At 35.0% G+C, this 12247-nt stretch overlaps 2 protein-coding genes across 2 annotated transcripts; both read right to left on the reverse strand.

The window, feature by feature from the left end:
- Positions 1–1624: 1624 nt before the first annotated feature.
- Positions 1625–2440, reverse strand: LOC119637028 (trypsin alpha-like). The gene has a single exon (XM_038032801.1). It carries the CDS (start codon positions 2402–2404, stop codon positions 1625–1627), a length of 780 nt encoding a protein of 259 aa, XP_037888729.1. The 5' UTR covers positions 2405–2440.
- Positions 2441–4935: 2495 nt separating this feature from the next.
- On the reverse strand, positions 4936–10942 carry LOC119637029 (trypsin alpha-3-like). Its single transcript, XM_038032802.1, has 3 exons — positions 10931–10942; positions 9641–9745; positions 4936–5739 (listed from the first exon to the last, which is right to left on the reverse strand). Exons 1-3 carry the CDS (start codon positions 10940–10942, stop codon positions 4936–4938), a joined length of 921 nt encoding a protein of 306 aa, XP_037888730.1.
- Positions 10943–12247: the final 1305 nt, after the last annotated feature.

Consider the following 12247-nt stretch of genomic DNA (forward strand, 5'->3'; position numbering starts at 1 on the left):
CGTCCAACCGAGCGCTTGGCCCAAAGTCTTTAGCAGAGAGGGAAACACGTGCCCATATAAATGTCTTCATTCGATTTTTGGGGACTTGTCACCTCCGGCGCGCTGAGTGTGTCTTTGTCCATTACAGGTGTATTCAGTCTCTTGGAGATTAGCGGCAGGAATCCACGTTAGGGGCATCTGCTCATTTGATGTTTGTCCATGTGTTTATATCTTCAACTTATGTACGACAAGTATCATAATATTCTGATGAAATTTCATGCATTGACATACTTTGGCCAATGGAAAATGGCTTGGACGTAAAGACTATAGCGCTTCGCAAAGCAAATGTGCAAAATTTCAGTCTTCTAAGTTTAATAATTTCCGAATAACGAGCAAAAAACTAAAAATTTTTGTTAAAAAAAATTGAGTTCCATTTAATTTAAGCTCTACTTCGCGCTTTTGTTTTGACCAATTTGGCCCATTTCCAATACTAACCTCCGTGTAAAAACTTCCCACGTTTTTACCAAATTTGAAGTCGATATCTTAATTTTTGCGAGCCGGAGACTGCCAACGACACGCCATACAGGTATACAGACGGACAGACATGATTAATTCAACTCAGAATTTCACGCTGATCAAGAATATATGTACTTTATAGAGTCTCTGAAGCTTCCTTTTAAGTGTTACGTAATTATTGACAAAAAGCAAAATGAGTTTATCCCCATCTAACAGTGATGGGTATAAAAAAAGAAGGACGAATCCTTACATCTTTCACAAAACAGCGGCACAAACAAGTTCATTCAGTCCAGTAATATCATCGGTAAAATAATATCACAAAACTCTGGGATAACTGGAGGGATGGACATGCTTTAATCGATTCAAAAGTTAATGCTGACGACGAATATATATATATAGGGGATTTCTCAAGTTACCTTCTGGGTATTGCAAACATTTTGACAAATCATTCCCACAATAAACGAAGAGATGAAATAATATAGCTTCAGATGTGGCTGGAGAGATATGTCGGCTTTAGCGTTGTAGCTCATAAAACGTTTTGATAAGAATGAAATGTTATTTCAATCGAAATAAACGATTGTTTCCTTATTCTTTCATCATGTGAATGCAGTTCAAGTAGGGAAATAAAATTCAATGGAGAAAGATTTCGAAAGCCAATATTGTTCTACTTAAGAAAGTTCGCCTGAGTAGCCGAAGGCGAGAAATCTCGACTAGCAACTCAATGGTCGTGGGTTCGAATCTTAACTGAGGTAGAGTTTTTAATAAAAGCCAAGAGTTTAAGAGTTTAGTCTTAGACTTTATTTCTATGGCGAAATTAAAAATAATAATAATAATAACAATAATAATAATAATAATAATAAAACTTAAGAAAAATGATTTAAAAATATTAATTTATAGGATTATTATAATTGTTTACGCTTACAAAAAAGGAGTAAGCAAATTACTTCATTGCCCTTGTAACACTTTAAAACCGTTTCAGGGATCCTCATAGAACAATAATGAAATTTAGTGTTCTACGCTTGCAAAAATACCTGCAACTAAAGTGTTCGACATGGGTTGTCTACTCGTTTAAATTTTAAGAAAGCCGGAACTAAGGCACGACGGTATAGAAACAAAGTTCCTTTTATTTTTAATTCATTACTTTGACGGTAGCGTGTATCCAATCCTGAAAATGATAAACATTTGTAAAGAGAGCTAAACATTTTCCACTAACGCAACCCGCAATTTTAACTCCAAGGCCTAGCAATAAGTCATCTGACACCAACGGAGCACCGTAATCCACTATGCAAGCATCGTTTGTGGGAATTTCAGCACAAATTTCAGGCACATCATTAAGGGAACTGACGCCCAATGGGGAATGACATTCATTCGGACTCATAAGGGCAGAGCTGGCTGATATTAACGAAAACGGATCTTTATTATTAGCAGTTTTATCAGTAGGACACCAGCCAAGGGCACTGGCTGCGGAAGCGTAACAGCCAGCGGCATTAACACAAAGTGGAATAGGCTTGATTTGAGTATTATATATGAAGTTATTAGCTAATTGGATAATTGCTATATCGTAAGCCCGATTCTTTGGATTAAATTTTGCGTGTAACTGATACCTTGAAACCTGCATTAAGATACCGCCCTTGTTCCACGAAGAAGATCCAGCACGCACTTTCAATTCAGACGGTGTTACACCAGAAACGACATGAGCCGACGTTATGATAATGTTTCTGTTGTATATCACGCCAGTACCACGAAAACGGTTAGTAACATGCAGTATAGAAACTCGGTAAGGAAATGAACGGCCGTTAGTTATATTACCGCTACTAATACATCCATTTAAATCAAATTGTTCGTTACACGGTCTGGAAGCGCCGCAAACGCTCACCAGAGCTGCGAGTAAGCTAAGCAAGTTATACATTGCGATGATTATTTGTGAATTATAACAGTGTACTGAGATGTTTCCATGATGTTAACGCATTTTATAAGATGACAGAATGAAGCGATTTTCCTGTATCTGGCTTTAAGGGATGTATCTTCTCCCCTCCAAAAGTCTTCTTCGCACATTTTTTTCGTCTATTTTAAGTCTTCTCATAAACATTTTTAGAGTTTTAGATACGTTTTATCTATATCTTAATAATCCGCACGACGTTCGCGTACATTGCAGTGTGACCGATATGCTGAACCGATGATAACATTCTCTCATCTATCTAAGGTGAATGCGCTTCAAGAGAGGAACAAAAAATAAAAAGAAAAAACTAAAAATAATAATTTTATCCATTCGGATTTCCTTCTCTTGCTTGCACAAATCTTCACACAAATGTTGGGATAACAGAGGTGAACTGCACACATATTCAGCAATTTACTTTGATATAGAGAAAAAGAAAAAAAAAACGAGTCCTCACATCTTCCCCAAAACAAACACACAAACAAATTCACTCAGTACAGTAATATCATCATCGGTAAATAATATTTAAAACTCTATGGCAAATACATGAAAATAAAATTTAAACGAAAAGTTAAGTTTTTCTTGTTTGAAATTTCACTTCGTATCCTTCGTATTGCTTGCATAAAAGTAAACGTCATTTGCATGCATAGATTGCTGCCAGATTTTAACTTATAAATTAAACGCATATAACAGAAGCAAAAGTAAGAAGACTATATGCAACTGTGACGTTTACGTACCCATCACCCTAAGCCTAAAAGACAAATAAAAAAAAAAAAGACAATAAATTTCTATATTCTCTAACGTTGGGTGGGCATGGCATGGTTTTTGTTTTTTATTCGTAGAATATACAGATGAATATTGTTATCACGGGTATTGTTAGTAAGGAGCAAAAAACGAGATAGTTGATATGCTCCAAATTTTTGTTGCATTGTAGGTTTGCCTTCTTCTCGATTCGGTCCCTTTCGGTCGATCGGAGTTCAATTTGTGTGTAAGAATTTGAAGCTAACAGCTTAATTTTTGTGGCCAACAGAACATTCAACGCAAGCATTGCACAGCTGGACAGGGACGAGGCAGTCAGACAGACGAGCAATTGGAGGGATAGACATGCTTACATCGATTCAAAAGTTAATGCTGATGAAGATGGGATCTCTGAATTTACCTTCTAGGCGTTGCAAACATTTTAACAAAACATTCCCACCAGTCTGCGAAGAGTTGTAACAAGTAAGAAAGTTAAATTAGGTCGGGACCGAATCGTTTATACCCATCACTGTTATCCTAAAAAAAGACGAAAGAAGTAAAACAATAAAATTTTCATGTTCTACAATATGGAATGGGCGTAGCTAATTTCTTCTATTTTCAAAATAAAAGAAATGTGGGCATTGTAGGCGTGTCCTTTGAAAAGTTTAGATTAATTCCAAATTCGTTTGCACATTTGTAGGCAAAAATCTTCACCTTCGCTAACGGGAGAATGTTTATCACAAAATACTGCAAAGTTGCGTAAACAGGCAGGCGGACGTGTTTAGATGTATTCCAAATTTGAAACTGCCCAAGCATTTGTATATTTTGTGGGGTTCTTGAAGCTTGTTGCTGGACGTTTTAGAGGTATTGAAAATGCAATAAATTTTGATACACTATAAGAGGCGTGGTCAGCTTTTTCCATACTTGTGCACGAATGCCACGGCATCACCCATAGCATATGCATTCAAATTTTTGCACATTTATTTAGTGTAGTGTATGAGTAATGAGCGAAAAACCAATATTTCATTCCTTTTGAAAAGCAGTGATGCTATGGGCGTGTTTTTCGACCAATTTGGCCCATTTTTAATGCCAACCTGCGTACAAGAACTCCCGTTTTTGCTGCCATGAGAATGTTTACAAAGGACAGACGGACACACTTAAATCAATATAGAATTTAATGCTAATCCAAAATGTATATACTTTGTGCGGTCTCTGAAGCTTCCTTCTGGGCGTTACGAACGTTTTGACAACATGAATATACTCCTCATCTTGCGGTGATGGGTGAAATAATATATCTTTGCATAGGATAGAATAATAAAATTATTTTTATATCTATGGCTGGAAGAAATGTCGGCTTTGTCGTAGTAGATCATAAAAATTCTTGATAAGAATGAAATTTCATGTCAATCTAACTAAGCAATTGCCTCCTTATTCTTGCATTATGTGAATACAGTTTATGTAGGAAAATAAAATTCAATGGAGAAAAATTCCATTAGCTAATATTGTTCCACTTAAGAAAAACGATTCAAGAGTACTAATTTATACGATTATTATAATTTTTTACACTTTGAGAGAAAGAGTAAGCAAATTACTTTATTACCCTTGTAAAACTTTAAAACTGTTCCAGGGATCGTCATAGAACAATAATAAAAGTTAGTGTTCTACGTTTGCAAAAATACCTGCAACTAAAGTGTTCGACATGGGTTGTCTACTCGTTTAAACAAAGCTCCTTTTTTAAATTTATTTTACTAATTTATTTATTATTTTTATTTCATATTTTTGGCGGTATTTTCTATCCAATCGTGAAAGTACGCAACATCTGCATAGACACCTGGATATTTTTCTTTAGCGCAACTCTTACCCCAAGATACAATGCCCACCAGTTGGCCGTTTGAGACCAACGGACCACCGGAATCCCCTATGCAAGCATCTTTTCCGGCATCCTGGGCGCAAATCATCGACAACTCAATAGACGAACCGTAGCGATATGTAGCGGAGGCGCATGCATCGCGACCAATAATGTTAACGTCGACTGACTTTAATGGAAACGTATCTCTAATATTAGCTGTTTTATCAGTGATACCCCAGCCCGAGACAATGGCTGCGGCACCATCAACAGGAACTGTATTAGCTAATGGCGTAGGCTTGATTTTAGAGTTAAATGTCAAGTCATTAGCTAATCGGATAAGTGCTATATCGTTAGCCAAGCTCTTTGCATTAAAATTTTCGTGTAACTTAAAACTTGCAACCTGTATTAAGCTACCGCCCTTGTTCCAGCAAGAAGATCCAGCACGCACTTTGAATTCAGACGGCGGTACATCGATAAGGCAATGAGCCGCCGTTATGATAGTGTTTTCGTTGTATATAACGCCACCACAATGATGTTTATTATGAAGCAGTAAAGTAACTTGGTAAGGACGTGAACTGATGTTAATATTATCACCGCCAAAAATACGGCCATTTAAGACAGATAGTACGTTAGACGATCTGGAAACGCCGCAAACGCTCACCAGAGTTGCGAGTAAGCTAAGCAAGTTATACATTACGACAATTGCTGGTGAACTATTGTACTGAGATGTTCGACAAAGCATCACAATATTTTATAGGTCGTTGCGTGTTACATTTTGACAATAATGCAGACGAGCAAATAAGTCTGATAAGATTTGGGCCAAACCGGTTTTCCTTTACGTATTGTAATATAAACGAAATGTTGTCTTCTTGTAATTATTGCCGCATAAGTGAAAGATTAGATAACACCTTTTTTTCTTTTTCAGTTACCAAAATTTCCAAAAATTGTCAAGTTGACCTTCACCTAATGTTAAGAAGGCAAGCACTGCAAACACGCAACGTATGGTAAATGTTTTTATGCCTCCAGTAAGAAACGAACAAACTTCTTTTCACACTCTACATAACTAACTAAATAGTGTGAGAGTCTGACTGATGATCTTTGTAAGGTTATTAGCATAGACAACAAGTTCTTCTCTAATGTCTTATGCTCATCGACTTATGCTCGATAACTTATAGGAACTTAAGAGGTAACAACCTTAAAAAAGAAGTTTTCTTTCGGATGTAAATATTAATATTCGGGACGACTTGTAAGTGCTTATGTAGGAGAAAAAAGTTGTTTTTGAAAAATTTTAAAAGTTGACAACACCACCACAGCCATCGTCGCCAGTTATGTATAATGGGAGCTACGGCAAACAGTATTCTATAAAGAAAGAGATGGGTTTTCTTCCCTTCCTATCATTTTAATAGAAAAACAATTAAACATGTTATGGTTTGACACTTGGCAGAAATATCAAATATTCTTGCATGCAACCAAATCCGTTGAAGCAGATGCTTATAAAGCAATTTAAACTGAGAAAACCTCCGAAACCAAAGACTTGACTTCTTCATAGTTCATATTCTATGGAAAAGGTGTAATGGTGAAAATATCCATATCTAAAGCTATAAAGTAAGCTAAAAAGTTGAAAAATTTCCCGAATTTTATTTATTATTATTATTATTATTTATTTATTTTTTTTTTTTTTATGTCTCTTCATGTAAGAAAAGAGTAGTGGTTATAAAAGATTCGATCATAGCTGACTATAATCTTCTTAGTTGCTTAAATTTAATTTAATTTCATTATAAAAAACAAATACATGAGATGAAAAAACTAAAATAAAAAATTTAACACTTTAATGGTTTCAATGCAAAGTGCAAATAACATCACACGCCTTATTTTACTATTATCGTGATTTCTCAACTTTTATAATTTTATAGTAGAATATATGTGCGTTGATCACTGTTTTTTTTTATTGTGGTTGTTTGTACTTTTACTTATGCATTTTTATTTCGAAAAGAAATTTTTCTTTCTTCAATTTTTATTCTACTTATTGCGTATTACACGAGCTTCGGTGAACACATTTGCACGTTGACTTAATTGATTTTAGTTTTTGCCATAATTGCCTTAATAAATAAAACGAAAATTTTGCATTTTTATCAAAACATTTACATAGAATATACATAAGAAAGCAAAACACCTGACCTCGTTCACATGCATATATAGGAGGCTTGTTACTATCTTTTAAATATCTTTTGTTCTTTCATAAATCAATTGTATTTTATATACTTACGTCATGGCATTATGGATTCTTCTAGAGTGTTATAATAAGAAGATTATTGCGCATTATTTCCTTTAATGAAAAAGCAATTTTTTGTTTCTTGAGACAGCCTAAAAGTAAGCTAATAAATTCCATTTATCATTTAATCGTTAATAAATAATAAAATTTTGTTTTTAGTTAAAAAATCAATTGATTTTCGAATAGTATGCGAAGAAGTAAAGTTTCAGTTTTCATTCAAGGTGTCTGTGTTACGCCAGTATTCTTGCTTATGTCTTGTCAGAGCATTTTTCGGCCCTACAGCACTTGCAGTGCAAGGGTATATTAAGTTTGTGCGGATGTAGGTGACACTCGAAAGCGTACACCTGTGTGATTCAGATTCACTTCTGCGTATCTGTGTATCTCCTTATCCATATATTCTTATCCTTATATTCTTGTATCCTTCTATCCGATTATCTACCTATCCGCTTATCCGCGTATCCGTCTATTCGACTATCTGTGCATCCTTCTATTCGTCTATCCGTATACCCGCCTACCAGCGTATCCGTCTATTCGACTATCTATGCATCCTTCTATTCGTCTATCCGTATACCCGCCTATCCGTCTATGCGTCTATCTGTGTGTGTACCCGTGCATCCGTCTATTCGCCTATCCGTGTATCCGCTTATCCATCGATCTGTGGCAAATGGTGATTTTTCATGATGGGCCGTGGACAACTGTACCTTTTACATGTTTTGAAAATAAAAATCATAGAACACCTGGGCGCTAATAAAAGCAGAAGGAAATCTCAATAGCTATCAAAAAAATCTTGATAACGAAGACTAAAGCAATGTACTTGGCTTCGGTTAGGTCTGGGCTGTAGCTGACTATAATGCTCTAATAAATAACATCCAAAATTACAAGAGGATACAAGAAATATTCATTCGCTGTACTTCATAGCATACATCGTTTGCGATATAAGATATACTAGGTTTCTGCAGATGTATATAATATTCAGAAGGAGGTGAAAGATAGACCCACCTTTTCTTACACCGCTTACAGCGATGCTTAATAACAATGAGAGTAGGGGAACACTTACATCAACTCTTCGTCAAAAGCGTAAATTGAATTAGATAGAAGCAGTTGATCACTTAGCGATAGGCTTACTTAAGCCATAAATCTTTGATGATTCGCGGAGAACTTTTGTTTCGATTGCCATTAGGGCAGGAAAACGGTAAAGCAACCGGCTGCCAGACTCGATCTACTCCAACTCAGACTACAAAACAAATGTCGCCAGAAAGGAATGTAAAGACAGACTGCCGGTGTTTTAGGTATTACTTGCGCAAGTTACAATTTGATTTCTTATCGACGACTCAAAAATTTGCAATCCTAAGGATTTTCCTTTATTTTGCGGAATTATTTGATGAACATAATTTTTCTTTTTCTTCAGCATTCATTGTGAAGAATTAAAATTTTCCGCTTGACTTCGAACTAATTTAATGTCATTGTTGGATTGTTATACATGTGATGGACGTTGAAATTCTTCAATAAATATATCATACTTGAAATGCATGTATGTATGCGTGTGTATCTGCTGATGGCGTGTGGTCATAAAAAGAGTTCTATAAAATAGTAAACCAACATAAATGATTTTAATAATTGTCAATACCAATCTCGGTTTCGTGCAATAAAAATTGTTTGCATATGAACTGCCATAAGCCCATACGCACACACACCCACGCACACCCACACAAGCTATAATGTAATGATCATTACTTCGGCTATTCAGACTCGGAACGCTGACAAACTGAAATGAAGATGAAGTAGCTTATCGAGTACATATACCTACATGACAGGACAATGGAGAAAACTGAAAAGCCAAAGATGACAAGATACAGAAGAATGTTATAATAACTTACAACAAAACAAAAAAAAAAAAAAGGAAACAAAAATTTGTTTACGTGTCTATAAGCCCTGTTTATGTATGTGTATGTGTGCGTGTGTTTGCGTTTGCATGTGTACATATATACAATAGTGAACGAAAGGTGTCGATAAAAGTTAAAATTATCACACATTCAGATCAGGCAAATTCTATTGGATCCCTTTATAAAGTGTATTGAATTAAACCAGCTTCACATTGTTAAAACAAGAGAAAAAAATGAATAGAAAATAAAAACAAACTAACACTTATGGGTGCACATGTAGGTAGATGATTCTGTTGCGGGATTAATAATCAAAATGATAATCGGATATATGCGTTTTGCTGTGACCTCCGTTTACCGGAAATTCGATTTCGATATCGATTCCGTAGAAAAAAACCGGCGGAATTATGAGATACGAGGGATTTGGGGGGAGGATGAAAATGAATTCTATTGCCATCATTGTACGTTACTAGCAACAGCAATTGAATGGAAACATACGCATATAGATAGAAATAAAGATATAAACAGTAACAACAGAAACCCAACAACAACAACAACAATAATAAGTTAGTTGACTAACGTTGCTATGGAATATTTTTATCAATATATGCGCAGACAAAGGCATAAGTAGGTTAGCGAAACGGTGTATAACGGTAGCTATGAATTTCCGTCTATCTGTGGATATTGTTTCCCGTAAAATTCTTGTTCAATTCGATACGAATGGAAAATAATTGCATTAAGTTATTAATGTTATAAGCAATAAATGTAAAAATGCCAAGCATGCAAATATGAAATCGGAGTTTGTCACATATAGGAAATATATGTTGGAAGTTGTGGTTTTTATATATATATAACTTGTTTTTCTAGTAATACGAATGCATTTCGCAAAGCCAAACAACGAGACTTTTTCTAATAACGAAAATGTCGAGCTGTGAACCAAATAAAGAGCATTCGCGAACGATGCAAAAGAAAATCTTTTTTGCACCGCACTTGGTGGGACCGGAGTAGTGTTGTCTGCTATTTGCTTTCAAAGACTGCTAAAACGCTTTATATTAACGGCTACCAACGGCAATGAATCGGTTTGAATTGTTTACCGACTGACTGAAAGCAATCTTTCAATGAAATTCTGAAAATAAAAAGAAAAAAATCACGTAAAAGAGACTTTTTCACGCAAGTCGGGCAAGCTTTTCTAAAAACCTAAATTTTTTTCCCTTTCCTTGCCAGCATTTTGTACTGATATCTGTTTTAAGTTTCACGCCAACATCATCAGCACTCGATCATCTGCAAAGTGTACCAGGGTATTTTTTTAAATTTCCAAGGAGAGTAGCTAAAAATCAGACGGAGCTAAATGGAGTTCTGAATTGTGAATTGAATTTCTGGTTCATAAGTCTCGAAGAATCAAAGTAGTATGAGAACGAGTATTGTTGTGAGATGAATTTGTGTGATGTGTACAGACTTTCTAATGGTGAGCCGATGATTTTTGATCATCAAAACCTTTAGTTTCTTGATAATCATCGGCAATAATCGGAAAACGGTCGGAATGTTCAAACTAGTTCTGGGCACTGCATTGTAACCAAAAGCTTTTTCCCATCTATTATAAGCCGAAATTCCACTTTTTAAGCCAAATTTGATTAAGTTTCTTTCCTTAGCCTGCCATGCACCGCGAGCCATGGCGTACCATTTAACACTGTACATCTCCTACAGTTATAAATACGTCTTTGTATGGGACTTCGCGATCAAAAAAGTAGTCGGATCCAAACAATAGCGTTCATTCTTGAGCACTCTCTATACTTCAGTGTATCAAATATCAATGCAAGTGTTTCAAAAGTTGCCACCTGCAGGCTAAATACAAGGAAGTAAGGCAGACAGACGGACAGACAAGCTTAAACTGATTCATAAAATGGTTTTGATTCCACTGGTTTGATAAGAGATGGATGCATCTCAAGTCTATTAAGCTGTGTAAGGCATAAAAATAGCGCTTAGTTATATAATTTTCATTGAATTCCTTTAAAAAAGCTTCAAGGCGACTTTGCTTTGTGCCACAAAGCCCCAATATTTATAATAAATAGTGTGGTAGTTTAAAATAGAGACGCAAAAATAATTTGTTTACAAAGAAGACACTTTCTAATCTACACGACTTGAATTGAGGTAGCAATGTAAAATTTAAAAATGAGAACAACTTGACCTAAAAATGGTTTAGAGCCCATCAATGAGTACAAATATCCGTGGACTAGCTGATTTCCTAACAAAAATAAGAAGGCGGATTTTAATATTGAGCCACTCTTCCAGAGAAAACCTTGAAATCATTATCGTTAGACCTGAAAGACCCTCCGCTCCATTTGAATCTTTGACGAGATTTCCGGTGAGTCTGGTTTAAGTGCGTTACAAACATTTCATCAGTCGGAGAAAATCCTTGTAATCGGTATATTGCAATGATTTTGTAGTATACTTTTACATGTTACGTCATACTATAAATTTTATTGCATATTTTTAAAGGCAATGTACTTCGTTTTCATTCTTATTTTCCTGTATACCAGATATGTTCAAAGTAATTCGTTTAATTAAATTTTCGATTTAATGAATTTGTTCTCCAAAATTTTATTTTATAGTGAAACGATTTTAATGCAAATTAAAAGGAGAGAGAGAAAAAGAGAGATAGAGAGAGAGAGAGAGAGAGAGAGAGAGAGAGAGCAACTACAGTGTAGCGTTCAATATATGGCAAATAAACTCTGTTTTCAATTTTTAAATATAAGTAAAATTATTGAAAAGATTAACTATTGAAGGTTGGTTTTTGGTTTTAAAGAGGCTGCAAAAAATATGTAGAACAAATGAATTGTATTTGTTTTTAATGATTTTATTACAATGATTCATTTATATTCCTTTTATTGTTTATATTACAAAATATTATTACGATAAAATCTATAAAATTGAATTAAATCGAAATTTCTATATTCCTGGGCATATGTCAGAAAGGTCACTTATATTTACATAAGTTCGTAAACATATTTTCGATGGGTGTTAAATAAATGTTTATGCATGCACATGTACAGGATTATATTGCTCAACTTGCAAAACTA

This window comes from Glossina fuscipes, unplaced genomic scaffold (assembly GCF_014805625.2).
Source record: "Glossina fuscipes isolate IAEA_lab_2018 unplaced genomic scaffold, Yale_Gfus_2 42, whole genome shotgun sequence".
Classification (NCBI taxonomy): Eukaryota; Metazoa; Arthropoda; class Insecta; order Diptera; family Glossinidae; genus Glossina; species Glossina fuscipes.

What these genes read in the sequence shown, in the direction of transcription:
- LOC119637028 (XM_038032801.1), bottom strand. Translation starts at nt 2,404, where the DNA reads ATGTATAACTTGCTTAGCTTACTCGCAGCTCTGGTGAGCGTTTGCGGC.
- LOC119637029 (XM_038032802.1), bottom strand. An exon ending in CCATTCAATTGCTGTTGCTA is followed by an intron (nt 5,740 to 9,640) that starts GTAACGTACAAT and finishes CGAACATCTCAG; the next exon opens with TACAATAGTTCACCAGCAAT.